Source organism: Montipora foliosa, chromosome 3 (assembly GCF_036669935.1).
Source record: "Montipora foliosa isolate CH-2021 chromosome 3, ASM3666993v2, whole genome shotgun sequence".
NCBI lineage: Eukaryota > Metazoa > Cnidaria > Anthozoa > Scleractinia > Acroporidae > Montipora > Montipora foliosa.
Genome location: NC_090871.1, coordinates 4,816,940 through 4,844,925, shown reverse-complemented (window position 1 = coordinate 4,844,925; position 27,986 = coordinate 4,816,940). Strand labels below are relative to the sequence as shown.

At 39.2% G+C, this 27,986-nt stretch overlaps 1 protein-coding gene and 1 pseudogene across 4 annotated transcripts in view; one reads left to right on the top strand and one right to left on the bottom strand.

Annotated features, from left to right (window-relative positions):
- LOC137996553 (rho GTPase-activating protein 20-like) overlaps nucleotides 1–26,634 on the bottom strand; it is a 64,408-nt gene extending 37,774 nt beyond the window's left edge. For 2 of the 4 annotated variants that reach the window (XR_011122327.1, XM_068842003.1), the window contains exons 1-9: nucleotides 25,726–26,634; nucleotides 25,164–25,393; nucleotides 18,656–18,863; nucleotides 18,041–18,073; nucleotides 17,696–17,798; nucleotides 17,059–17,143; nucleotides 10,655–10,700; nucleotides 9,539–9,614; nucleotides 8,519–8,621 (exon numbers count right to left, since the gene is read on the bottom strand). Coding sequence is in view for 3 of the 4 variants with exons in the window: in XM_068842003.1 (XP_068698104.1) it covers nucleotides 8,519–8,621; nucleotides 9,539–9,614; nucleotides 10,655–10,700; nucleotides 17,059–17,143; nucleotides 17,696–17,798; nucleotides 18,041–18,073; nucleotides 18,656–18,863; nucleotides 25,164–25,393; nucleotides 25,726–25,762 (921 nt within the window). In the remaining variant the exon portion in view is untranslated. Of the gene's footprint in view, nucleotides 1–6,058; nucleotides 6,357–8,518; nucleotides 8,622–9,538; nucleotides 9,615–10,654; nucleotides 10,701–17,058; nucleotides 17,144–17,695; nucleotides 17,799–18,040; nucleotides 18,074–18,655; nucleotides 18,864–25,163; nucleotides 25,394–25,725 lie in introns of those variants that run through there. The other 2 variants (XM_068842004.1, XM_068842006.1) reach the window with 2 other exon arrangements.
- On the top strand, nucleotides 13,798–14,463 carry LOC137994128 (uncharacterized; annotated as a pseudogene).
- Nucleotides 26,635–27,986: the final 1,352 nt, after the last annotated feature.

Here is a 27,986-nt window from a genome sequence, read left to right as displayed (position 1 = left end):
AACAGAATTCAGAACACTTTGTGATATCAAATCCTAGATTGACACTGAAAGTGATGTTGAAGCTGTGGAGAGGTGCAATACCGGACAATTCGCGCCGTTTATCAAAACGCGTGATGTGACGCCTATCAAAATCGCCGTGCAACTTCATCACAAATTGAACCAAAGTGAGCAAAAGAGGCCCAATGGCTGTTCCGACGGCGCGTCGCGCAGACTATAATCTTGATGTGGTTTGAACTTCTTGAGTAATTTTTTTTTTAACATATTTCATTGGCGAAGTTTGCCCTAAGAGAAAAAAAGAACTCACCACGAGGGCTCACTTCGAATTCAGAGTAGATTATAAATAACCGAATTACTCGTTTTGAATGCTAAATTATGAGAAAATAATTACCTAGCTGCTAATGTGCTTGAATTTGAAGGTTAAAAAGTGCAATTACATATGAAGAGCATAAGTGATATAAGATGTGGGAAATTATTAAGCTCGCATATCAGATGTTATGAAGATCGTCTTGACAAGTCCACTGCGACGACGGGAATGACAAAATGACCTTGAAGGAGCCAATACATGAAGAAAAATACATTATAACTCCCAAATTATGTTCGTCTAAAGAATGATAAAAGGTTTTCACAGAAAGGGGAACAATTTAGTACAAAAATCTTAACAGAAGGTGAGGTTAGTGTATACTTGCTTAATAAACGGAAAACAGGTGTTTAAAACGTTAGAAAACGATTTTCGTAAATTACATCATATGTTTCAATTATTTAGTGTGCAGCAAAAATTGCTCCAAAACGGATGTCCTTTTCCTAAGATATGGTTCGAATTTAAAATCAAAGAAAAAAATTTGTAAAGAGGGAATAGCATGTAGGACAGGAACTGAGACTTCCCAAACAAACCATTGCCAAAATTGTTGATATTTTCGTTCGCAGAGGGAATATCGAAGACAACAAATGAAGAAATATCACTCGATCAGCGTGTGCTGAATGATGTGAATATTTATATGGACTGTTGTAAAACTACCAACCCCAGCATTTACAGCAAGGAAATCAAAAACAAACTGGTAGAGAATAACGTTCCAACGTTTGCCCGAAAATGTCCTGTGGCGTGCATGCAGGCGCAGCGTAACACAAGATCTCGGTTTACATTCTTTCAAGAAATACAGCGTTATTCCACAGGCATCACTGACTCTTGAAAATGAAAATATACTTTTCCAGCATTTAGCTGCTTGCGCGGACAACGCGTTTTTGTGACGAGTGTTCAGTGTTCATTCCCACGAAGTTCGGCGCGAAATTCGCAAGTTCGTTTCAAAGTTCGCCATTTGATTAACAGCTACGTAATGAAATTCCCAAGTTCGAAGCGAACTTATGAAATTTACAATGAACTTCGCAAATTGCCTGTCAAAAGTTTTGTGAAATGCACTGTAACACACAAGCCTTACTAGGCTGTTTTCTGGATTCAGTCACATGTCACTCTTGGACGCCATGTTGGGACGCAAGCTCACCAAGGAATACTAGTTTGTTGCGAAAACAAAAGAATTTCCCACCGAAAAAAAAAACGATAAGTGCTCGAAAAGAATAGACCATATTCGTATTCTCAGTATTGGACTGGAACTAGCTTGCAATGGATAATAATGCGGGGGAATATATTTAAAAAAATTTCCATTTGAAAACATTTCCAATCATTAGCCTCCATTGCAAGCTAGTTCCAGTCCAATAATGAAAATATGAATATGCGGTCTATTGCGCACTTTAACACAGTGACACTCCAGAGCCTTTGGCTCTGGAACGCTTGTGTCCTTGTGTCCCAGCACCATTGCGGCAAACAAAGGACATCCAGCCGTGTGACTAGGTCCTGCAAACGGCCCAAGATTTGTTTGGAATGTACCTTCATTTGTGCAATAATCAAATTCAATAGAAGTTAGAGTATGTGATTTTCATTAACAAGTTTTGCATAAACACTCACATTCTATTGTATCAAGGCAGACGACCATTTTCATAATTTTTACAACATTCTTCAATGTGACGGTACAAAAAAGAACGTTTTTTGAATGTCCAATAAGCAGAACGTTAAATTCAACTACTCGACCCCTTTAAAACTAAGTTATCCTTCGATTTCCTCGCTATTTAAGCAGAGAGGAAAATATTTCTGCATCAGTGGAAACCACTGGGCACATTTCGCTCCCGTCATAGTCCCCGATACTGCATTGCAATGCTTGCAGCAGCAACTGTGTGCGATAGTCGCCCAGGGAGATACCTTGCCGTCTCGGCTCATTGGTCTTTCGGGGCCAGGTGTAGGATCTAGTTTGTGCGTATTGCGGGCCTACGGAATTGCCCATAATAGTCTCGGACAGTTTTTCTTGCCATGTTCTTTTGAAACCTGGAAATTTTATGTGTGGAAGTTGTTTGGCAAATTTCTCTTGTGAGCTGGTTTATATCTCGGAAATCTCCTACTGTATGAGGTACCTATCGTGTTTTGCATTTATTTGCTTTCATTTATTTGGAACTATTTCGTTCAGTAACATTTCAGTCATCGCTATTTTCGTTTTTGTTTTAGAACCGCGCGCTTTGTGAAGTTTATGGTTTCCTGCGTGTGTATCTCCTCAGTTGGAATTAAACCACTATAAGCTAAACCGGAGCTTATCGCCGCACTACACCTAATAATCACTGACAACATTAACTTGATTCCATTTTCCACGCCACGACACTGCATTCCCTCCTTTCTTCGAGAACAAAGATTCTTATCCTTAAAACAACACAATTTTTGTAAAAGAACGAACCGAACAAAAAAGTACTCACAAGAGGCTCTAAGTAGCCTTTACTCATGCGCTGCCAGGTCATTTGTACTTTTGTTGACAGTTTAATAATAATAATAATAATAATAATAACAATAATAACTTTATTGTACACCACAAAAAAGGTACAGTATATAGGTGTTACAAGAATCTATTTGAGAGAAGTTGCTCTTTATCATGTGAGTTCATTGACCTATACTTATCATCTTTATTTGAAAGAGTCTGTTTTTTAAGATGGGTCCATAGACCTGTACTTTTCAAAACAATTTGAAGGAAGTTCTTATTTTTTCTCTGGGTCCATTGGGCTGTAAATTTCTCTCTTCTTTCTTCCAGTTTGCTGCAATTTCTGAAGTAGATAATTTATGCTTTCTTATTATTTGTTTCCTTTCTATATTTGAATGCAACCTCATAGTTTGCTTCACAATTAAATTTACTTTGAATAACAGAACATAAGAGATCAATAACAGAATCTACATTTGAAAATACATTTGTTACATGTTTTGGTTCAGAACTATTGTATACAAAAACGTGGTAACTCATCTTTTACTTTGCATACCACTGGAAAACACAACTAACTAATGCAGTAGCTAGATATTCACATCAAAAAGCATGAGCTACTTTCCTTATTATCCAAAATGGCAGTTGTAAGCTGTTGTTTACTGGGAACCACATAAATGTACAAGATAAATTTCCCTGACATCTTGCTCTATGAATAACTTTTACATGGCCAGCGGCCTACGTCTAATTTCTTTAGAAAATCAGAAATAAAAACATATTTTGCTGGAGTAACATTTCTGATAAATTGCTCTTCCATTCTCAATGATAATATCAACTGTTTGAGAGGTGCAATAGTTACAATACTTTTGAGGTGGAAAAACAAAATAGAATAAAATGAAACACCAGGACATTCTTTGCAAGAACAAAGATAAACATCATTTAAGTGCTCCTAGGGTCTAAAATTTTGGTTTCGAACATATAATGAATGAACAATGCTTCCACTGTTGTTTTACATTTTAATAATGTTAACACGTTTTAATCTAGTAAGTAACAGATTTTGTGCACATGTATTCTGAAAATGTTGTACCAAATTCATTAATGAATCCATTTCAATTGAAGTACATGTTGCAAATGGGTCCCATACCTAATAAATCTCTGCTATGAGAGTAAAAAAATTTACACCTCCCATTAGGTAGACAGTATATTGCTACTGTGTAAAGTTTAAGTGTTAAAATATATGCATGATAATTATCCATGAGCAAACAATCAAAGGCAGCTAACATTGATATAACATAAGGAAAGTCTGAAATTATAGGATTAGTGCACTATTTAGCAAACCACTATAAGTATCACTCTATGTCAACTGATAATTAATGTAGCTTAAGTTATAACCATAACAGGCAAATCTGTCAAAAATAGGTCGGAGTCCCTGTTTGCATTATTGTGACAAAGCTGATTACATATTATTCCCAATGTTTATAATTTGAACCAAGTCAGCTGAAGAGGTTAGTGGATTCCTGAAATTTTAAACAAGTGCCGACAGAGACATTGACACATTGTGTGTCTACATTTGCCGTACTGTATGGTGGGGCAATAGTTTTAGTTAGATCAACAATTCCTGGACCTGGGTTGTTTGTACGTCATTTGCGAGTCGAATTAACTCAGGAATGTAAAAGCGATACAAATAGATCTTTGTAAAGCCACAGATGATTAATTTGTTACATTTCATAAATGTGAACCAAACTTTTCAATACTGGCACATAAATGGCCTCTAAGTAAAACAAAAGTAAGACAGAAAACCAGAATTTCCCCTTGAAGCATCCTCTAAATTCCTTTGCCACCAAATACGCGTAAACAGAATGCATATCAACGACTAGTCTGTATTTCTGAAAGAATTCCCCATTTTGACTTCGTCGCATGCCCATACTGACAACAACAGTAGATCAGATTGTTAAAAGTCGGATCAGTTTTTTCTCAGATAGTCTCAGTTTCGCTCAAAGCTGCCCTAAGGTTCTCAAAGATCACTAGGAGCTGAGATGACCGGCATGTTGATGGAGATCAGTTTGAATGACCTTTATGTCGATCCCCGCTCTCGTGCAAAGTGTTTATTTGTAAAATATATTAGAAAAAATATACATAATTTTGTCTTTAATGTCAACAACTTACCTTTGGCTCCACAATCGAAAAAGATTTATTCCAACAGGTCGATCCGTACGACCCGGGCCGTACGACCGCGACTGCAATCACAAAGTTTGAACAGTCAACATGCGATGATTCGGGCGCGACCATGCACATCCAAGAGAAAATGACACATCTTAAGGGCTAGACTTTCAAAAGTCCTTCGTCTCGTGTAGATTTGCGTCCGAAAAATCACGCTTCGCTCGCCAAAACATTTTCTCCCGGGATTCTCGTGAGGTGGAATTTTGGCAAGTCTACTTAAGGGCTTGAAACATGAGAGGGATGGTTCATTTCTTCAAACACGCACTCTTTATTTTGTCATGCAAAATGGACTGATATTCCAAGCATACATACATTTTAAGACTCTAATACTTTTTTTCAAGTCTTTCTATTAATTTTTCTGACTCAACAATGCATTTTTCAGCAGCTATTAATTGTTTTGAATAATCCCCTACCCTCCGCCCCACGTAAAGTTATAGTCTGTAAATGTATGCAAGCATAAATTTCCATGCACTAATGTAACACGGAAAACAAGAAATGGAGGGCATTTTATACCTCATGCGCTTACTGCGCATGAGTAAAAAGGAAATGATAATCCTAACCGAAGCACGGAATCTTTAAACTACATACGGGATGCCTCGTAAAGTAAGTCTTTCCACAAGCCTCTGAAACGCACGAAGACATGCAGTCCTTTCAGTGTTTCCATGACAAAACGAAATCTTTAAACCTAAAAGGCCTTCGAACTTGACGTGAGGACCTTTGAAAAGTTCTCTAGAAAACGTCTGGTTCTTGAGGCATACACTCATCACCTCGTTTCCCGGTTTCTGTCTTAGAAGATTCCTGAATTTCCTCCTTGGTGATCTCTTACAGGACCAGCATTAACAGACGCACTTACCTGCTCATTGTACCGTTTGACCAATGCCGAATTCCGCTTGATCTCTATGCCATCGTCGTTTCTAAGAGTATTATTATTATTATCATCATCATCATCATCATCATTATTACTATTTCTCAACGCCAGTTTTTCTTCTCCAGATGCGCAATCTGCAAACATTTGTTGAAGCAACGAACGATTAGATACTTAGTTTTAACGATACCTTGGCGGTGCTCGTGTGCCAGCAACCTTGTCCCGTAAAGCCTTCGAAACTACATTCTAAAACCTTGGGTGTTGCGTTTGAAGGGCTCATGATGATTTCAAGGTGGTGTACCGTCCGGGAAAGAAAGAGGTTGCCGATGCCTTATCGAGATTAACCTCTGCGAAACAGTCAGGCAGTGGAAGTAGTATGACTCTGAGAGCAATCGTCGAGAATTGCTTGCCTGTAGTCTTATCGCCAAGAGATATTGAAGAAACTATGGTATGGGTTGCGTGAGAACTGGAAATTGGGAACGTTGTAGAGTTCCTTCATATTTTAATATCAAGGCAGAAATTGTGTATTTATGGCGAGATTTTGTTTCGTGGGTTTGACGTGCGCAAGTAAATGCGCTCCAACGGCTTGTGATCTGTCTCCAATTATATAATAACCCAAATTATTGTCGCATTTTGATTGGTTCTTGCGTATCATCTATTAGATGACAGACGCACGATTGACGTCACCACCAGCTTTTATGCGAATAAAGTTTAATTCTTTATTATATAAAACAAATAGATTCCATGTTGCCGTGCGTCTGTTTAGTAGTAGATCACAGAAGACGTCAAAATGTGGTAAGGACATCAGTGACACACTCGGATATCACCTCGTGTGCCACTTTTTTGTTATTACCACATCTTTACGTCACTATGATCTATTACTGAACAGACGCACGGCAACATGGAATCTACTTCTTAATTCGAACACTAAGTGGGTAAGTACTGCGTTGCTCTGGAACTACTTGACAAGCAAACAACGCGAATTTGTTCATTTTACTTGTTATAGGAGTCTCAAGCGAAAACTGAGATTATTAGACAATTTTAAGAATTTTACTTTTAAAGTGACATGTGCTTCCACCTGCACTTTTAAATCAGAAAATTTTGTTTATTCATAACACCTACAAAGTTGAACTTGAAAATACTTTAACCTTATTTAAATGTATATCTCTTAGGTTTTAGACAAGTTGTCCTTAGACAAACGACCCCACAAGCTGTTAGCTTTGAATATTACCGTTTTAAAATAAAGGATTTGATTGATTGATTGATTGATTGAAGCTAAAGTACTTCTTGCGGTTGACCTGTTGACTCTATAAGGCACGTTTTAAACGTCGCATTTTACATGTGCCGAATCTAATGCAAATGAGCGAAAACAATAGATTTTTCTTATTTGCATTAGGGCCGATTTACACGGTACGACTTTGTCGCATGCGACAACGGCTTACGACAGGCCCACGACATGATTTACAATTGTTGTGTACGTCAGAAAAAATTTCGTAGCATTTTAAAACATGTTTTAAAACGCTGCGACAATCGTAAGTCGTGTCGTAGGCCTGTCGTGAGCTTGTCGCATGCGACAAAGTCGTATCGTGTAAATCGGCCCTTATATTCGGCACTGCGACGTTTAAAACGGGCCTAAGCGTTGCTACAAGTATCATCTTCGTTTTCGTCTTCAAACGTCCTGCCGATCCTTTCACGGTGTTCAAGCGACATTCTGTTTCTTTGAGGCATATTTGTCGCAAAATTACCTGCACAGATTGTTCTCCTATTGCATCTCTTTCTCGCAAAATAATAATAATAATAATAATAATAATAATAATAATAATAATATTGTATAAAGCAAAACTTTTATAGGTAAAGATCCCTTCTTAAGAATGATTTTCTCGAGAACATTTTTTCCCCAAAGAACCTCTTCAAATTACAGTATGTCGCGTTATTGAAAAACTATATATCTTTAATGGACTTTATAAAGACGTTCTTGTTTGTATCGTCACGTTAAAGAATGCTGAATTGGGAAAATGGTCGTCCGTTGATGAATGTGACCTGACGGTGTTCATTTAAAACTCGTGAATGAAAACCACATACATTGCAACGAATGTCAATGAGCACAAATGTTGGACATAGCTGCTACTGAAGTTGATTATTGCGCACATGAAGGTTCATTTCAAGCAAATAATTGTCCAAAGATGCAAATGATTGTCTGTTTATTGAACGTTACTGCTTGTGTTTAAATCGTTCATGAATGTATTTTAGCGTAAATGAATGATGTTTGGTGAAAATGAAAACAGTTTAGCACCACTGGTCTAACTATATTGGCACAAATGAAAATTTTATTTTCTGCTAATGAACAGAAAAAGGTGTAACACTGACCGAGCTTGGGAGTAAACCACGGAAAATGCACTTGAAGAGCAATGTCATTCACGTTAAATGCTTAAGCAGGTTGCCGAAGTTTTTAATTAACACCTTGTTACGACGAGATATCATTGCCTGTAATTTGCAAAACCAGAAAAAAAGATTGGTTGAATTTTCAAGCTTTGTTGTAATAATTGTATTAAACAGAGTAAAAAGCAGAAATAATTTGAAATTGCATAAAGCAATTGGCAAGTCAAAGGTTAAGACGACCTTTGCAGAAAACACAAAACAGACTACGTACTGGTTTAAGCAGTAAGGCATCTAGCTGTGGTCGATGACATCCCCTCTGGCTGAGCACAAAAGACATGAACTCGCTGTCATTCTCTCGCTTTTGCCTCATTAATCTGCAATAAAAAAACGGTTTCAAGACTTATCATTGTTACTCATATATATATTATATGTCTGGCGAGTCGATCCTCTTAAGATTTAGAAGACTCACAAAGAGTCTGAGGTGAACTTGAGGGAGGAAACAAAAGGAGATTACACACCAAAAAAACTTGGAATAAAAAAAGTTAACCGTCATGATATTTTTATTTACCCAGGAAGCTCCATTCACCCGAAAGTGGTTTTCACGGAGATCCCGCATCAGAAATGTTGGTTCTTGAGGAAAAGGGAAAACCGAAGAACCCAGAGAAAAACCTCTCCGAGCAGAGTAAAGAACCAACAACAAACTTAACCCCCACATGCATGGCCAAGAGTCCGGAATCGAGCCAGGGCCACACTGGAGCGTGAAGGAGAGTGACTACGTAGTCCCCATCCCTGCACCCCCAGGCAGAAGAAACATGAATGTCTTCAACGAAGTTTAATTTATGGTTGGAAGAGACTGGACTTTTAAACTCCAAAAAGACGTACTACCCCCATTTCTTTAAATTCTTCAAAAGAGCGAGGGAAATCAGGGAATTAAACGACCGCAGGAATCCAATAAACCCATAACAAGACAGATAACAGTCTAACATTTTCAATTTTTTAATGAGAAATTGTAACTCTCGAAGAGGGAAAATGCCTCAAGTTTGCCTGGCTTGTGTACCCTCAGTTGAAATACATGACTATGTTCTCAAATTCTCTCATTTCGCATTTGTATTATTCCAGCCAAAAAATCAAAGAAGCTTTGAAACGGTAAAATCCCATTTAGCAATACGTAATCAGTTTTCGATGCTATGTTTGAAATTTAAATCTCTGGCCTCTTCCATACCCTAAATGCAGGTCCTATCTAAAAAAAGAAGTAGTATATCAAAGCCAAACAAGAATTAAAAAAACGTACGCTCTTGCAAACTTAAATGCCAAATAGTAGTCACTGTAAAGGTCCCAAAACAACGGATATTCCGCGTAAATTGCTCCTGAAAGGGAAATTGTTTTACTGTAAGCAGATATACAACTAACAGGAAGAACTCTGAACACCAGAAAAAATAACGCTACGCCTTGGGTATTGTGTTGTTGCTGGCATGGGGCTCTTAAAACAAAGGGTTAAAATACGCAAACACCAGATAAAATAATGATATGCCTTGGGGATTGTGATGTCACAGGCAAGGCAAATCTTGCTCACACAAGTAAGTAAATTGAATGCACCAGTACTCAGGAGGGTTGGGTCTTTAACTATCATGTTAAATAATGACCTTTGAAGAGATGACTCCCCAGAAGTCAGATAAAAATCCCAATGCTCTTATCAAGCAACAAACAAATAATCTTCTGATTACAGGTTTGTGTGCTTAACAACTGAGCTACATAAGATTTGTAACAAGAAAACTAGGCAGGGTATGCTTGAAATGGGAATAAATTCCAAGGTGCTCCTGGCAAAGAAAATCTTAAGGTTGTCAGTACCACAGACGTAACTCCCATTGCACATCATGTGGCAATACTCGATAAAATAGAATTTTCTTTCAAAATCTTCGTAATAAACAAGAGGAAGATTTTTAAATTTTCCAAAGTATCATCACACAATCTGTATTGGGAAAACAAAATGTACAAGCAAATGAGGAGGACTACTAGTGAGAAAGGCTGGCTATAAATTTAACTAAATGATAGCACAAAAATCTCTTTTGACACCATCATGTTATAAAAACACCATAAAGAAACACCAAGGAAAGCACTTCTTAGTGGTTACAACTAAAACCTCTCCACTCAGTAAACAAAAGAACAAGGGAACCTTCTTTCCAGAAGGATTCCTCTGTACTTTTCATAATAATATAATAGACATTAACCATGCAATACCTCATCAACCAAAACAATAATTATTGTTACATTTTAAAGGACACATTTTTATAATTTCAGTTTACATCCAATTCAGTCATATGGTTACCAAGTGGGAGCCATGCATATTCATAATTACTATTACTATTTGCAGTAACTTAAACCACTTTATCAGCCTGAGATTCCTCACCTATTCCAGTAGATGCTGAATTCCAGTTGCTGGCTGCTTCCTCTAACTGAAATAAAATGACAGCAACAAAAACTGTCTACATGTCAGTAAACCTTAAGTTGAGAAGTCTGAAGAATCTTTTCAAGAAAACTCTTTTGAACATTACTGTCAAGACTTACTGGCTCAGTGTTCAGCAAACTCCCCTTGACTTAAGACTTGACTCATGTTCCTTTAACTTACTCATTCTAAGCATTATATCAGTGCCCCGCCAATGACATTTAGGTTGAAGGAGAGGAAAATTAAACCTTTGGTTTTTGCAGTTTTAGTAGCTCTTGTGGTTTGCAGTTTTTCCCATTTTTAGCAAATTTGGTTTTCTGTTTTCTGCAAAAATACAAGCGGCTTTTCAGATTTGGTATCTGATGTGGTACGTTTTTGGGTTTTTCCTATTTGGAGAACAGTTTCTACATGGGAATTATGCATGTCAACTGCATGCAATTTTTAAAAATTTACTTTAATTTCTCGAATTAGCCTAGTTCAATTACAGTTTCAAAAACTTTAAGTTTTGATAGTTTTGCCTGTGGTTATAGGTTTTGATCAAATGCACAGGGTTTTTTTTGGTTTGGGGCAATTTCTTGTACGGTTAGGGGGTTTGCCGATGACCCCAATACTACCCTCTGGACGAAATGAGCCTCATGTGGGTTCTATGATGTCCCATATAGATAAAGTTCAATAATTGTGAGATGGGGCCTATTGTTTATAGTCCTTATACTAGAAAAAATATCAACCATTTTCAAAAAGGCAGGGCTTTTGCTCACCCTAAGTGTCAGTCTGACTAGCATTTCGAACCTATGACCTCCTTTACCGTGGCTTGATACTCAAACAACTAAGCTAACCAATCAGTGGTTGGTCAGTGGTCATGACAACTGGGTAAACAAATAATTGTCCATACAAAAGCCACTAATCTGGCCCCAGTTGTTCAAAAGGTGAATCCACGCTATCCTAATAATAATAATAATAATCCATTTATATAGCGCCTTTTCTACAAGATTCAAAGGTGCTATTTACAAGAATTAGATAAAACTAAAAAATAACAATAAGCACAAGAAATTGACATCAAAACTACATGTAGACGATAACAATTAAAAACATCATGATTCATAAGCTTACTTAAAAAGAAATGTTTCAAGTTTGCGTTTAAAATCATCAATTGAGTTTGCAGATTTAATATCCTAGATAACAATAATAATAATAAAATAATAATAATGATAATGAATAATAATAATAATAATGGGGCAAGTAAGTAAGATGTGCCGCTTCGCCTCGCGCGAAAAGTTCAGGATTTATCGAAAGCCAGCAGAGTTTGGAGCGCCACTATACATATAGAGTTTTTAAAAACTTGTGGACTACCTTGTGGTTTCTTGCGGGGCACTTTGGTGTCTCCAAACGAGTGAATTTTGTTTCTGCGTTAGTTAGACGATTTTTTTACAAGCTCGGCTAGAAGACGTTATATCCATTATGATGAAAACAGCGGAAGGCGAGAGCCAACAACAATCAAAAGGAAGGAAGAAATGGAGTGAGACAATGAAGAAAGATTTGTTGGAGTGCAAGAAGAAAGCGTTGCTACTAGCAAATACAAAAGAGCTACCACGTTCAAATAACGGCTGGAAGCAATGTTACATGAAGATACTGAAAGATCTGTGGGAGGAGAAAGCATATGCAGACATCATCAAGCAGCAAAGTTGGAAAAGTAGGTGGGCAATGTGAGAGATCTACGTCGTGCCTGTTAGGACCTATGAATAAACATCTAGAAATGCATGGTTTAATGGACTGGGCCCAGAGGGGCGCACGTGCAGGATGAAGCAGAACTAAAGACAATTTACTGATTGACAGAACTGTGACCTTGGATTGTCACTGGCGAAAGCATAATCTGAGCATGCCGTGGATTGACGTCAAGAAGGCGTACGACTCAGTCGACCATGGTTGGTTGGAGGAGATGATGATCCTGCATAGCTTCCCTGTTCGGTTGTCAAGGACAGTAGAGAAGTTAAGCAAGAGCTAGAACACAAGAGTGGTGGCGACTACAAAGCAAGGACGCGAGACATCTGAGCCAATCAGGTTTCTCAAAGGTTTACCCCAGGGGGACGCTCCTGTCCCAGGCTCTTCACGGTTTGCTTGAACCCCATCGCATGGAAGATCAGTGCCAGTGAGGGCTATAAACTATCTAAGCAAAGGTAACTGACCTTCTATACATCGACAATTTAAAGATCTTTGCGTCTTCAGAGAGTAAACTAAATCGTGTTATGGAATCAACCAAGAGGGCGATGGAAGATGTCGGACTGCAGTGGAACCCCAAAAAGTGTGCAGTCACTCATGTACAGGGGGGGGTACATACCCATGATGCCTTGGGGCTAAGGGTAGACGAGAGCATGTGTATTTCCGACCTCAAAGAGGGCAATCAGTCCAAGTTCTTGGGTGTCTTAGAGTCCATGAGGCAAGAGGAAAGGATGTCACTGGAGTGCGCAGCTAAGGAGTTTCTCCGAAGAATGTCTATCATCTGGTCGAGTCCCTTGTCTGATCACAACCAGGTAACAGCCTCCAACCAATTTGCATTACCAGCGTTAGGCTACCTAATGTGGACACAACAATGGCCGGTGACAGAGCTTAAAAAGTTAGATAGAGAAGCTCGCAAGAGAGTTGTTAAGAATGGTGGTAAACATCCCAGTGGTTCAACTGGCATTCTAGACATGCCAAGAGAAAAGGGAGGTAGAGGTCTGCGATCGATCGAGGAGGAGTACAAAGTGAAGAAGATAAAGGCAGAAGTGAAGCTATATAGAAATGGTGACCAAGCGATGGCGATGGTGCGCAAGTTTGAAGAGAGAGCAGAAGAGTTAGGTCATAGCTCTTTAGTTAAAGAGGCAGCCAGGTATGCAGCTTGAGTACCCAAACCCCACTTGCATAAAGCATGATAGTGAAGAGGTGATAAAGAGAAACTGAAGGCAGAGCTGAGAAGGGGTTTGGCACAGAAGACATGGGAAGCGGTACACGAACAGAACTGGCAGGGGAAACTAATCTCCATGAGAAGGGAAGACAAGAGCCTTAATTTCGATCAATGTTTCTGGTGGCTAAGCGGTTGGAAACGATGCCCAACACATACAGTGGCGGGGATGTTTGAGCTCTACGAACAGTTATTACCTACGTGTGAGGCTGTATGCCTGCCAGAAAACGCACACGGACATGACGGGCGAGGTGATGTGCAGGCTATGTAATAAGGCTCCTGAAAGTGTCGCCCATGTCCTGGCTGGTTGTACTGCCCTTGCACAGGACAAGTACATTACCCGACATAATGCAGCCCTGAAGATCCTTTTGTTCGAGATTTTGCAAGACTTAAGCAGTGTAGAGTCAGTGCTCTTGGTACTCGCCATTGAAACCGAAACCAGTGTATGAGTCGAACAACGCACAAGCATTCTGTGATGTCCCCCTATTCGCGGAGCACCAAAATGTTAGAGCCAACAGAGTGGAGGCACACATTATCAACCACTTGTCAAAGAGAGTCATCACGCTGGAGATCAGTTGCCCACGGGTTACAAATCAAGAGAAAAAGAAGGAGAAAACCACGAAATACAGACTTTTTCGCTGGAAAATAAAACAGACGTACCAAGGATATGAAGTGAAACAATATAATATCATATGGGCATATTAGGGGGATGGTGTCGAGACTTAGAAGTCGAGCTGAAGGAGTTGGTTAGGAGTAAGGGAGGTCTCCATAACATGCAGAAGGCTGTAATCTCGGGAACATTAAAATCTCTCGCACTTTTAAAGTTGTAGCATGAACAATGAACACGCTCTCCATTTATTAACTTCCTTCCTTCAATATTTTCCGGTCCATTAATCATCAAGGAATTTATTGACAGACGAATCAGTTATATATTTGAGAGAATTTTAAAGATTTTATATCTACCATTTTAGATTTTAGAGATCCTATAGGTTAGTGCTAATTTTTATATATAATTTAAAGTTTAAGTTTATATTCTTATACTAAGTTTTCACTATAGTCAATGGGTTATGCTCACGCACCCCATCATACTATTTTAATTGTTTAAAATAATAATAATAATAACACTTATAAAGCGTGGTACCCGCTGATTTCTCAAAGCACTGTACAATAATATGGTAACAACTACAAAAACACACAGTTAAAAGCTATTGTAAGATATAAAAAAATTAGCTAAACAACTAAAATCAAACATCATAAGCCAATTTATATAAGTATGTCTTCAACTGCATCCTGAACTGGTTGACAGAGGTAACACCCCTGAGTTCAGGAGGCAATTGATTCCATAACCTAGGAGCAACTGCAGAAAAAGCCCTGTTACCACATGTCTTTAACCTAGATTTAGGCACGGCTAAAAAATTCTGAGAACTAGAACGAAGTGGACTATTACTGTAGTGTAAAAGTTTAGACAGGTAAGTTGGTATCAAGCCATTAAGACATTTGCACACTAAGAGTAGAATTTTAAAATGTATGCAATAACTTAGCAGAAGCCAATGAAGTTTGAACATGATAGGAGTGATATGGTCAAGACAATGTAACAATGCATGCAGCAGTGTTTTTTACTGACCTTAACCTCTTTAAGAGCTGTTTAGGAAGACCATGTAACAAAGAGTTACAGTCATCGAGTTAAGAACTAATAAACGCATGTACTAAAATTTCAGAGGTATTTTCACTAATAAGTAATCCCTAATCGAGGCAATGTTCCTTAAGAGATAATGACAGGAAACACAGATTTTTTTAACATGGTCAGTTAAATCGAGACACTGATCTATAATCACCGCCAAATTTCAGGCGGAACATTTGGGTTGGATCTTCTCATCACCCACTTGGATAAACAGCAATCAAAGTTATTGACACAGCATTCAACACAATGCTTAGCCAATGAGAGATCATAGCTACAGCCAGTTATAAAAGATATATCCAGCTGGGTATAATCAGCGTATAAATGATACCGTAACTCGTGGAGCTTGATGATATTGGCAATGGGTGATGTCTAGAGGAGATAAAGGGCCCAGAACAGATTCCTGGAGTACACCGCGTTCTAGAAAGCACTGTGTTGACTTACAGTCATTGACCTGTACACACCGCTTGTGCACTGTCAGGTAGGACTCAAACCATGCAAGTGCAGTACCATTTACTCCGAAGCACAACAGTCTCGACAACAGTTTCGAGTGAGCCACAGTCTTAAAGGCTTCAGACAAGTCCAATGAGAGAAGTATAACAGACTCATTGTTGTTGATAGCACACAGGATGTCATTCTGGACCCTTACCAAAGCTGTCTTGGTGGAGTGAAAGTTCTTATATGCAGACTGAAACGTCTAATCTAGGTGGTGCAACATGACATAACCTGTAAGTTGTATGTCAACTGCCTTTTCAACAAGCTTTGATGCTACTTTTAAGTTCGAAATAGGGCAAAAATTTTGAAACTGTTCAAAGTCAGCATCAGATTTCTTCACTATGGGCAATAGTACAGCAACCTTCAGAGCATCAGACATAATAGCGGTCGATAAAGACAGATTGATAATCCTTGTAATAGTAGGAAGTAGTACGGTAAGACAGCCTTTCAAAACTACCGCGCGTAGAGGATCAAGTTCACAAGATTTAGATAGTGGTTTCCTCGAAAATTCTTTTATTTCCTCCTGGGTAACCTCAGCAAGGTTACGAAACTCTGCACTACAAACTGTGACATTTTGAGGGGAAAACCCAATGTGTATTTGAATTATTTCATTATTTTAATTATTTTAGATAACTCCATTGGTTTTCCTAGTGTTTTTATGGTGGATAGTTATTTATTTGGTGGAGAGCGTTATCCACCTTTTGAAAACCGAGGCCAAGTGGCATTTTCCCCACAAGAATTCTGAAAATTCTAATAGCATTAATGAAGCACCGGAAAGGCTCACAGAGGTGTCCCAGTGTTGAAATGCCAGGCAAAAGTGAGTGCTGAGGACACCAGTTGAATTGGGCAGGGCAATGTTGCCTACCAACCCTCTTCATTTTGCTAACCTTGAGATAAAAAGCTACTTATATATTGCTAAGAATTTACCCAAAAATAATAAATGTAATTACCACTAATACATCTTATTCCACACAGCAGCATTTTGATGTTCATTTTTCATTCAAATTAGCCCATCTTGCCCTTTTTGAATTTCAAGCTGTAGCAGAAGCCAAGAATGGCTCTGGTATGAAAAAATGGCAGCCAAAGTTTGACATTCCGTACAGTCTTCCTTATGACTGTAAACATTTAATTGCCAAAGTTTGTCACATTTACTAGGAAATTATCTATTCTTCTCTATTACCATTATTTTCAGGTTTTGTTTACACTTTTGTTCACTTGGTGGCAAATGTCCCCAACCTACGCACCCCACAGACTGACCTTCTGATACAGAGAAGCATTCAATGAACAGATTGGCTCCAACGTGGCAAACAAAGTGTGGTGCTCGGCTCGGGAAATTTTGCTCCTAGTTTCACAAAAATAAACATCATGACTGTCAATATCATCATATATCATATCATATATCTTTATTTACCCTCGGATTTTTAGAGTAGCTTGGTGTAGCTAATATCTCCGAGCATTTACCCTCCCAACCATGATACATCACAGAAGACAGACCACAACACCGGGAACTACATGCCCTACTCTTTACGACAAGTGTGCGGGTTCTTTTAGGTCCCACAGGATTATGAACATTGAAGGGTTGTGAGACGGGACCTCCGGCTTATCGTCCTTATCCAAGAAGACTAGAGAGTCTAGATATAATTACAAAGGCAGCACTTTCTCCTCAGTTATTTAAAGACCCTGAGTGTTGGTTCGGCCGGAGTTGAACTCACGACCTCCCGCGTGACAGCCCGTGCTCAACCAACTGAGCCACCGGTGCGTGGTCAAATAATTCATCACTCAGCTATAATTTAAGAAACCCTCTGAGCTTCGTTAATCAACAGACAAAAAAAACAGGTTTAACTATTAAATGTGCACAAAATAATAAAGAAAAAAAAACAAGCTCGAAACATACCGCAGAGGCTCAGCATACAATTCAAACAGGCTCTTCAAACATTCATTGTAAATTTCCTCTGCATACGCCAACTCTTTTACACATCGAAGTCTCGAATCCTTAACTGCAAAGTAGACCATTAAACTTGGTTAATTTATTTAGTGATCCATAACAGTAAAACATCATGGCCCTAACAGCTGGGATAAGTTACCGGTATTTTGAGCAATTAAAATGGGATGATACCAGAAACAGAAACCTATAGGTTTTACTTGAAAACTTTTTCAAAGTTTAGTTGTAACCATGCCATAAATAATCCAATCCTGAACTTTTTTTGGGCAAACCCAATAATAGTGTAAACAAACTTACTGTGGATGGGAGGGGTAGATGTAGCGCAGGATCCTTGGAGGAAAAGGGGATCACTAGTTTAGTCGGAGATGAGTAAGGACTGTTAAAATGGTATCTTTGCAAAGTAGGGCGCAGTGGAAATTTCAAAAGGAACAAATTAAAAAACACTGAGTGACAGAGAGGGATAGATGGATGAGAAAAACAGCATTCGCAGTCATCTTACCTCACTCATATACATAAACCCGGGGATGGGGGGGACCCCCATATAAAAAGGGGAGGGATTGCCGTCTCGCTTAGGGGTGTAAATTTTGAATTTTGGTCTCACTTAGGATGTTCTGGGAAAAACGCAGTCATATATAGCCATGAAGGGTCTCCTTTAGGGTTACGCACGAAGAAATATAAAAATGTATATTTACAGTTCTATATTTATTCACGTAGATGCCAAGTAGCAGATGATAATGTCTTTGCCATCTTTAAAAGTCAATATATTTTTTATATGTCCATGTTTTAATGTGGTCTCTTTTAGGGGTCAAAAAAAGCCTGGGCCATGTCCAGATTGATCTCCTAGATGAGCATCCCTCCCCTTTTTATATTGGAGTCCCCACCCTGGGGCATAAACATGCCCTTTAAACTTACTAGAATGAAGATTATCAAGCTGAAAATTTGACAACATTTTTTCCACATCCTCAATGGCAATTTCTGCATTCTCCACAGTCGTTGCATTGGCTTCAAGGTTTAGCAACGTCTTTTCAGGAAGAGTACGAACTTGATAGTTAGACAAGTTGTACTCCTGGCAAATTCCAGACACCAGCTCCCTCACGGTCATGTTACGCTCAGCACTCAACTAAAAAGAAATCAGTTGCAGGACAATGAAAACATGCTTCAACATAATTATACCAATTATTCCGACACATCAATTCTACAGGGTACTTTAATTTGTATAAAATGGTGTAGTTTGACAAGAGCTTTTTCTCTTGTAATCTTCCTATGGCGGGTTGTTTCGACTGACTGGATACACTCAACTTTCCATTCATAACTCATCCGCTGATGCAGCACTATAGTTTCTTGAGAACCTGATGCCATTAGCAATAAAATACTTATGCTGCACTTTCTTATGATAATCACTCCCTTTTCACACATACTTGCTTAACTCCTATTAAAGCCCCTTAAAGGTGGCCCATCGATGAGTTGACCAGGACAGCTTTTATATGTAGCATTAACCAAGGCCGTAGCTAGGGAAGGGGCAAGGGGGAGAGTTGCCCCCCCCCCCTACCCCAAAAATATTTTGGAAAAAAAATTCTTTTTCTGAAGTATTGAGCAGAAGATTTGAAATTTGCTGAAATTACCTTGTTAGTTAGAAACTTTTCACAACCGATTGCTTGTTTTTATGAAAGAGGGGAGAAGGGGGCAGCAATATTCGAATGCCATACGTCATTTCCATTTCCTATAGTTTCTCACGTATTTGGTATAAATACCCTGAAATATACAAGAAAGTCTCCCCAGACCTTTCTCGGGTATAATGATAAAGTGTTGAGATATAGGTAAACATGAATTCAAGTCCTGCAAAGGGACGGCATCTAATCCAGACCAAGATAACATCACTTTTCCAGGAAACAAGCAAAAGAACAAGGTATGTCACTGCAATAACACAGCGCTATTTAAGTCAGCAGAGAATGCCAGACACTGTACCATTATTAAAAAGCCTTGTAACATTTTAATCCTGTGATTTCCAAGCAGATTTAGTGGTACAAGGTATTATTTTTGCTCGGGCCGACTGACTTCGAAGTTACATTAACCAGTTCACGTTTTACCATTGTTAAGTTTGGGTTTTCTAAAATTAGAACGCCGTGCATCCACAGAAATACAAACTTAAGTTGTCAAGCAAAGTTAAATGTTAAACTGAATTTTCAGAGACGATGCCTCAGCAAAATCTGATGACGGGACAGAAAATGCAAGTCACGTAGTTGACAAGAGTGACAATCAACACCCGAATGAGTTCCAAGGCAAAACAGCAGCCGTTCCAGTTACTTACAGTGATCCGAATGATCCTGCAAAGGCTTGCTTAACATTAACAGACCAGACAATGATCAACCTCCTAACAGATCATTTTACTCCTTCTGCTGAATTAAAGTTTCCTGTCACATGTGGTAGGCGTTTTCAAATTTCATGGATGGACTCTTGGCCGTGGATACGTTACAGTGTTCAAAACGATACTATTTTTTGTTGCTACTGTGTTTGTTTTTGCAAAGAAAATTCAGACACTCCATTTGTAAAGACAGGATTTAAGAACTGGAAAAAGCCCCCGGAGTTAAGGAAAATGCACTTGATAACCACATGCTCAGTGCCGAGCATCAAATGGCTGAAGAGAGAGCCTTAAACTGGTTAAAAAATCACAAACCAGGAAATGATATAGCATCCAAAATTACAGAGCAGGTTGCGGACCTCGGAACAAAGTCGCAGGAGGAAAGGTATCTTGTCCATAATCGACCTTAGCTTATCTTAGCTTTGGGGTAAAGAGGCATCGCATTCAGAGGAAACTGGGACGCAAAACAAAATGAAGAGGATGGCAATTTCAGGTTTTTTTCTCAATTGGAGAGCCAAAACAGATGACGATCTAGCGCAATATTTGAAATTTGCACAACCCAACGCATAATACATGTCACCTCAAATACAGAACGAGATGATATCTTTGTGCAAAAACAAAATCAGGGCAAGAATTGTTCAAGAAATTGCAAAGTATTGGAGTGTGATGGCAGATGAAACTCAAGACTGTTCAGATGTAGATTGAACAACTTAGTATCTGTGCACGTTTTGTCAACAAGAACTGTGAAGTATGCGAAGAGTTTCTTGGCTTTCTGAAACTTACAAGTCTGGATGCAGAGAAAATTGCAAGAAATATTCTTGACGCTTTAAGGGAATGGGGTCCTAATCTATAATATTTAGTTGGGCAAGGGTACGATGGTGCCGCCACTATGAGCTCACCTATAAACAGTGTGCAAGCTAAGATAGCAGCAGAGTATCGAAATGCAACATATGTCCATTGCAGGTCACATGTTCTTAGCTTGGCACTTTCATCTAGCTGCAAAAACGTCAAAGTGATCCAAAACTCTTTTTGATAATGTGGGTAGGATTACTTGGTTTCTTGAAAAGGCAAAGAGAAAGCACATTATTTTGGAGGAAACTGGTGGAGATGCAGAGGATGATCTTATGGAGCTGCTGAAAGTCTCTGAGGAAAGCAATGAAGCGTTATCCGATTACTTTTGATGCTATTCAGCACGGGTCGAATGCAAGCAGTGTTCCAAAGTTTTGTGCAACCCGCTGGACTGCCATAGTTACAACTCTCTCAGCTTTGTTACCGAAGTATTGTTCCATAATTCAAGCACTGGAAAGGATAGCAGATTGTAGTAGAGGAGACGCGCAAATTGAAGCGCGTGCACACGTTCGTGTCTTGAATGATTCACAGTTTATCATTGCTCTTGTCGTAACACAAGCTGTTCTCAGCCTTTTTGCATGTGCTACACAGACTCTGCAGGCGATAGACTGCAACCTAAGCGAAGCTTACAAAGATATTCATATTTAAAAAGTATGCGTTTCAAGACAACAGAACAGATGAGTTATGGAATACCCTATGGGTTCGGATTGAAGTGATTGCTCAGGCTGTTGGCAACACTGTAACAAAACCACGTGCTGCCAACGTACAGTGGCATCGTGCTAATGCAGGGTGTAACTCTGACCAGACTATAAGTGACTACTACAAAGTCAATGTGTTCTTTCCGTTTGTTGACCACGTGGTCCAAGAAGTCGACTCCAGATTTTCACAACATCATCAAGGTTTAATTCTTGCGGACAGACTGTCGATGGCAATGAACATTGATACCCGTGATCAAATTGAAATTCTCAAATATTACAGGAAATTCCTTACTATGTAGGAATCCTCCTATTTCTCAGTAGAAATTCAAAAGTGGAAAAAGTACTTTAAAAACATTTCCTTTGAAGAGCGGCCTGCAACTGAAAATTCAGCCTTAGCTGTTTGCAACCCTCAGATATTTCCAGCCACTCACAAGATCCTTACCATTCTTCTTAGTACCCCAGTGGGAAGTGTTTCTTTCTGCTCTGAGGCGTCTGAAGTTGTGGAACTGGTCTACAATGAATGAGGAACGCTTGAGTGGCTTAGGGATGCTCCTTATTCATCGTGGGACGCAGGCTTTTAGCCAGGATTTTGAAAGTGGGAGTCCAAATTTTATGTGGGCCTAGGGGGGTCTGGGGGCATGCTCCCCCAGAAAATTTTGAAAAATTGAAGCCTCTTAGACGTGATTTCCGCGATTCTGACAGCTGTAAACGTTCCTTGATAATTTTACTAAGCTATCCTTTCCTCAACTTACCTTGTTTAACATTGAATTATATTTGGGACAGGAACTCCAGTTGTTATGAAGAGTGATTGAAATTTGAAGTTGTCAAGCCATGATTTACACGAAAGAACAGATGTGCGTGGCTTTGTTGGTCGAACTGCATTCTGGTCTACAATCTTTAACTATTCACCTACTATTAGTATTCCCAAAGCAATTACGATGATTGCACATGTTATTACACCAAATGGCTATTTTGTTGTAATGCCCGCCAGATTTCGGTTGAACAGAGCAGAATACAATCAAGCGATTACAATAACATTTGTAGCCGCGAGATCGTCTTACCGAGTTGGAAGGCGCGTGATCTTTGACTCATGTCCTTATAAATGCGCGTATTTATTTATAGCAGCCGGCAAAGTAGCCTGGGGATGACTTGGTAAGTCAATATCACTGAACAGCGGCTTTGCCTGTGAAATCGCTTCGCTCAACTTTGATTCATTTTTGATCAAAACAGAAAGGAAACTCGCTAAAAAAGTGTTCATATAGAAGAAAAATACGACAGCAACACTAAAACAACTCTTGAGAGCAAAAAGAAATGTAACTTTTATTAATTTATAGACACTGTTTTGTTACATTAAGCACAGAAGTTCGTAAATCGCCGCCCAAAACAGGCCGTCGAAAATCTCCCATTTCTAAGAACTGGCCGTCTGGACGGCCGCCTGGCTAAAAGCCTGGTGGGACGGATTACATACCAGAACCTGAGGTGATTCACCAGATGAAACAACTGGCGGAAGTGAACAAACCTGGCTTTGTTTTAACTGAGTTCCCTGAGTAACTATATCGTCGATTCGTCGATTCTAGGCCATAATTAACTTTGAAGTAGGAAAGCTTTTAGTAGGAAATCCAATTGGAGAAATCCCAGACTTACCTGGCAGGATTAATGTTTACTTTTGATTTATTAGCATTTCATACCTCTGCATTCATTTCAAAATTTTCTGAAAAGCATTTCTTCAGACCTCGCTTTATTGCCCCCCCCCCCCCCCACCAGTCAAAAATTTCTAGCTACGGCCTTATTAACACAGATAATGAGATAATGTTAGCCCCTTACCCTCTGCGAGGTTCCCCGTTCATTAGTAAAATGATCTGGCATTTTCCAGAGTGAACTGGAAAAAGAAGCGGGTAACTCATTGGATATTTTTGAGTCTAGCACTTGCTTACAAACATATATGTGCAAATTAGAATAGGTTTCTTTTTTTAGAAAAAAATTCCTCACACTTGTTGAGTAATTTATAAAAATTCATGAGGCATGGGCACCTACAGGTCGGCAGATAAAAGTGGTCTTTTGAGTGGAGTGATGACATTCAAGTTTCATTTCAACAAACCCATGAAGAAACAATCCATAATACATGAAAAACACAATGCACTGTTCCAGAATGCATTTATCCTCTCTCAAACCAATTTCTTTTATCTTCACTTTTTGCCAACGTTGAATAAATACCATTCTTTCAAAGACTTCGAACGTTTGGTGATTCTTGTCCCCTCACGATATATGATCCCCATCGGGAGGTATTTCATACTTTCAGACTAAGCAAACACGAACGTAATGATTCATTGAGAAAAGACACAAAAGTTACTTTCACCGGAATGCCACTATTTCCTTTATCGTATTTTCAAAATAAGCTCGTTCACAAACTTAAATCAAAAGAATTGACGCTGAGGACATTTTTTTTAAAGGGCGATGAAAGAGTCATGAAAGAGTCAAGTGAAATTTGACGTAAAATATTATTAAAATCAACAAAACAGTTGTTCGCTTCATGCAAATGTCCAGTATTTATATGCGTTGCTTGATTGTAAGATAAGCTCGAGTCAGTTTGTTTTGGTCGCTTCTTGTACAACCTGCGTCATAAAGTACCATGAAACCACAAATTACAGGACCTTTTAAGTGGCTGTATTTATCTCGTTGCCCTTTGGGCATCAAGTAACTAAAAAAACATTCCTAGTTAAACTGGTTTACGCCGATTAACTTTCTAGAAGATCAATCGACGCAGATCTGTTCGGCAATTGAAAAAAAGCACAAAATCTACCTTGTTTCGAAAAGCTAGACAGAAAACGTCGATCTTCCTTTAAGTAGGGAATTTGCTGACCGGAAAACGCCTATTGACTAAAGGGAAATTACATCAAGGGTCACATTTAATAAACAGCGAACTTTTAAGATTCACCATTTTATGCTTGGTGTTTGTTTCAGACTATTCTATTGTTTGAGATTCCTTTAAAGCGGCTTGAAGAGTTTCACACTGGCTTTTAGAGCCAAAAATCGGCTTTTTCTCGAAGCATGTTGACTTAAGTCCCTTGCTGTGTGAAACCACTTGAACTCAGCGAAACACAGTGTTCGCAATATACAAACCTAGCATCAGAGGGGACTTAACAAGTTTTGCAAAACATTCCTGCCTCTAACCACGAGTTTGAGAAACTCAAGCAACTCCACACCTTGAAGAGTTTATATTCCGTGATAAATTAATCCCGTTGAAGTACAAAATATGTCAGTACTAAAGACAGACGCTGTGAAATTCGCTTGTCGCAAAGAAAGGTGAAGCCGGTAGGTGGAAGCAGCTCAGACTGCTGAAATAATTGCACACATATAGGAAATACATTAAAACGCAAATGAGGCGTTTAGTCGCAGACATACAGAAATTAATTGCAGCATGTAATTATAAGGAGCTGCTGGAGCAATTATGGTCAACATTCCGCAAGATTTTGTTCAACAATCAAAGCAGTTAAAGGATGAAAGATGGACTCACCAGTCTCGGTTTTCCATCGGGAAGGATCGCTTTAACCATGAAACTCTGTCCTTGTCCTTCGTCCATGCGGAGTATACTTAATACTCCTAAGAGTGTTTGGTCGGTCATTGATCTCGAACGATTTAACAGGGTAAGGGACGAACCAAATGAATGTTTTCGCTGTCTTGCTTTCGTGCTCGCGCTTGCACTGGCCGTCGCCATGTTGTAGTACGAATTCCAGTTACAGAGTGCTGAAGTCAAAACAACACAGGAAGGAGATAATTGTCACTGAAAAAGAGATGTCCATAATGAAATTCCTATGGCTAAACCAAAGAACATTTTTCAATTGTTTGGCCGTGTAACGGGCAGCATAATGTACTTTTCATTTTGACGAGGGATTTGTCACTCACTCGACCTACGAAATTACTGATCCGTGAAGTATGTTGAAAACAATTTAATGGGCTAAAAGTTATTTGATACACCCTTAAAGCTCTACCGGGAGAACCTAATGATCGGACATAAATAAGTTACCATTATTACTCCATCATTGAAGATAAGATTTCAGCAAAAATCCAAAAATTACTTTGTTCCGTGGCGGTTACCAGATAAGGGTGCCCCATTCTTCTTGCCGGCTACTCCTTTATGTATCTGGCCGACCAAGTGTCACCAGCTGTTCCAGCAAGCAAAATGCCCCGTTTTTACCCTGCGTTTATAGCAGATAGCAGTAACAAAAATAAACAGAGTTGCGAGTAAATAATAATTTATCTCATTGACATTTCGAAATTCCTAAAATGAAACAAGTACATAAAAACAACATGGTTTCAATCAACCCTGAAAAAAAAAACTGCTCAAGAAAAAGAGCAGTTTGTTTTCGTAAGTTTCTCAGTTTCGGGATTTTCACTCGCTTTATCAAACGCAGGCACCGCAAAAAAAAAACACCTGTGAGCCGATTAGCAAGCCTTCCACTGATAGAAAAAGCACCAGTTCAGCAAGTCATTCTGGGTGTCCGGTCGGTTTGCTCTTTTCAGATATTTGTGGTTAGGCCAGGATCTTTCACCCTGGCTGTATCAATTTTTTTACCCAGCTAATCATAAGTTACGTTTCCGCGCGGCACCAGAGAGCGGGCAAAACACAATCGGCTGGAAGCTTCATGGGTATATTACCTTGAATAAAGTGAAGATTGTGCAGGAAAGGTGTGATCTGTTGTGGACTTTGCAGAACGCTGAACATCATAAAATCGGTATTTGACCGCGGCAATAACTGCACTTATACGCAACAATAACTTAAAGCAAACCATTTGAAAAATCAGTGATTAGACCTACAGTAGTTACTGCAGACATGCACTATCATAATTGAAAGCTAACCATTCGGCGTTCGGCGTTCTTCAAACACCCCTACCGGTCTGGACCTGGTAACTGGGGTTGACGGTCCTTTAGTCAGGAAAGGAGTGTTTGCGGTGCTGTCTAAAATAGGTTAATTGTAGAATTGGCAAGCTACAAATGTTGAATATAAAGCAAATTAAACTGAAAAATACAGAAATATAGCACTTTTCAAATGTTAGTGGCCTCGGAACGCTCCTGGAAAAGGATTAAAGCTACGGTCATGATACGAGCAACAAATTAAAACATTGCTGCGAAACTAGTCGAAAAGAAATGTTGCGCGTTTTACATCCCACGTACAACCTGACTCGCAACAACATGTGTCGCAAGTTGCTGCAGTTTGTTGCAGATAGTGGAGGTTCGTTCTACTTTCTGCAACAAAATCTCCAAAATGCTGCCCGTTTTACCACTCCAAGGCGACTACGGTTTCGCAGCAATGTTGCGAGACAAGTTGGAAGTTTTTGTTGCTCGTATTACCGTAGCTTACGGTAAATTGAGGATTTCGAGATTTAAATGGCTGGAGAGAAAGTAACATAATTTCAAGTGAGACTTGAAATGGTTTGTGGATTGGTACTTTGTAATCAATACATAACACCCGTCGGATGGAGAAGTCAGCTAATTTGCCTAATATGTTCAGTAAGAGAGATGAATCCCTAGCAAGCCTCACCACAGGCTTAGTGTGAGTATGGCCTACAAAAATATAAGGATTTGTATGGGAATCCCGATAAAAAGCTTAAGAAGATAATTATATGAAAAAAATCTCAATTAAAAAGCCTAAGCTCATTGCCAACGTGGGTAACTTCCTTCCAGTGTGGTTATTTTCCAGATCCGACGCCATCGGACCTGGAAAATAACCACACACCTGTGGCCTCACTGATCTCGATGCGCAAGCCAGGAGATAGGGAATCGACTAACGACAAAAATTCCTTTGTATTATTTACCTATACGTTCAGTGAACATGACTCACCGTATGGATTTATTTTGATCAGAAATATTAAACCGCCTCAGTGGATGGATAACGTGGTTTAAATTGGACCTCATCACGCGCATTTTCACCAATTCAATGCGTGGCTCTCCCATCTAAGAGATAAGGAAACTTACGTGGATGATCACATTTTACCGTTGCTACTTTCAATTCCAAGAATTGTTTTTTGTGTGTGTGTGAGTGTCCCTTTTTAAAACGCTAACATGATATGACGAGAATTTGATTTCGATCTGGTACTGCCAGAAAGGAACACACTCTCGTGGGTAGAATGTTTTCCAAACTCGTCCCCTGGCTTTGGGTGGGAAAAGCGCCCTGGGGACGAGGTTGAATGTCTTCCTTTCATGTCAGCAGCACTCTAAGTTATACTTATGGGTCAGTTCATTAAAATACTTTTTTGGTCAAGTGTCAAGCAACCACATCAGTCAGCCGAGCACTAGTGCACTACTAATTGGGGAGGCTACAAATAAACATAATCAAAAC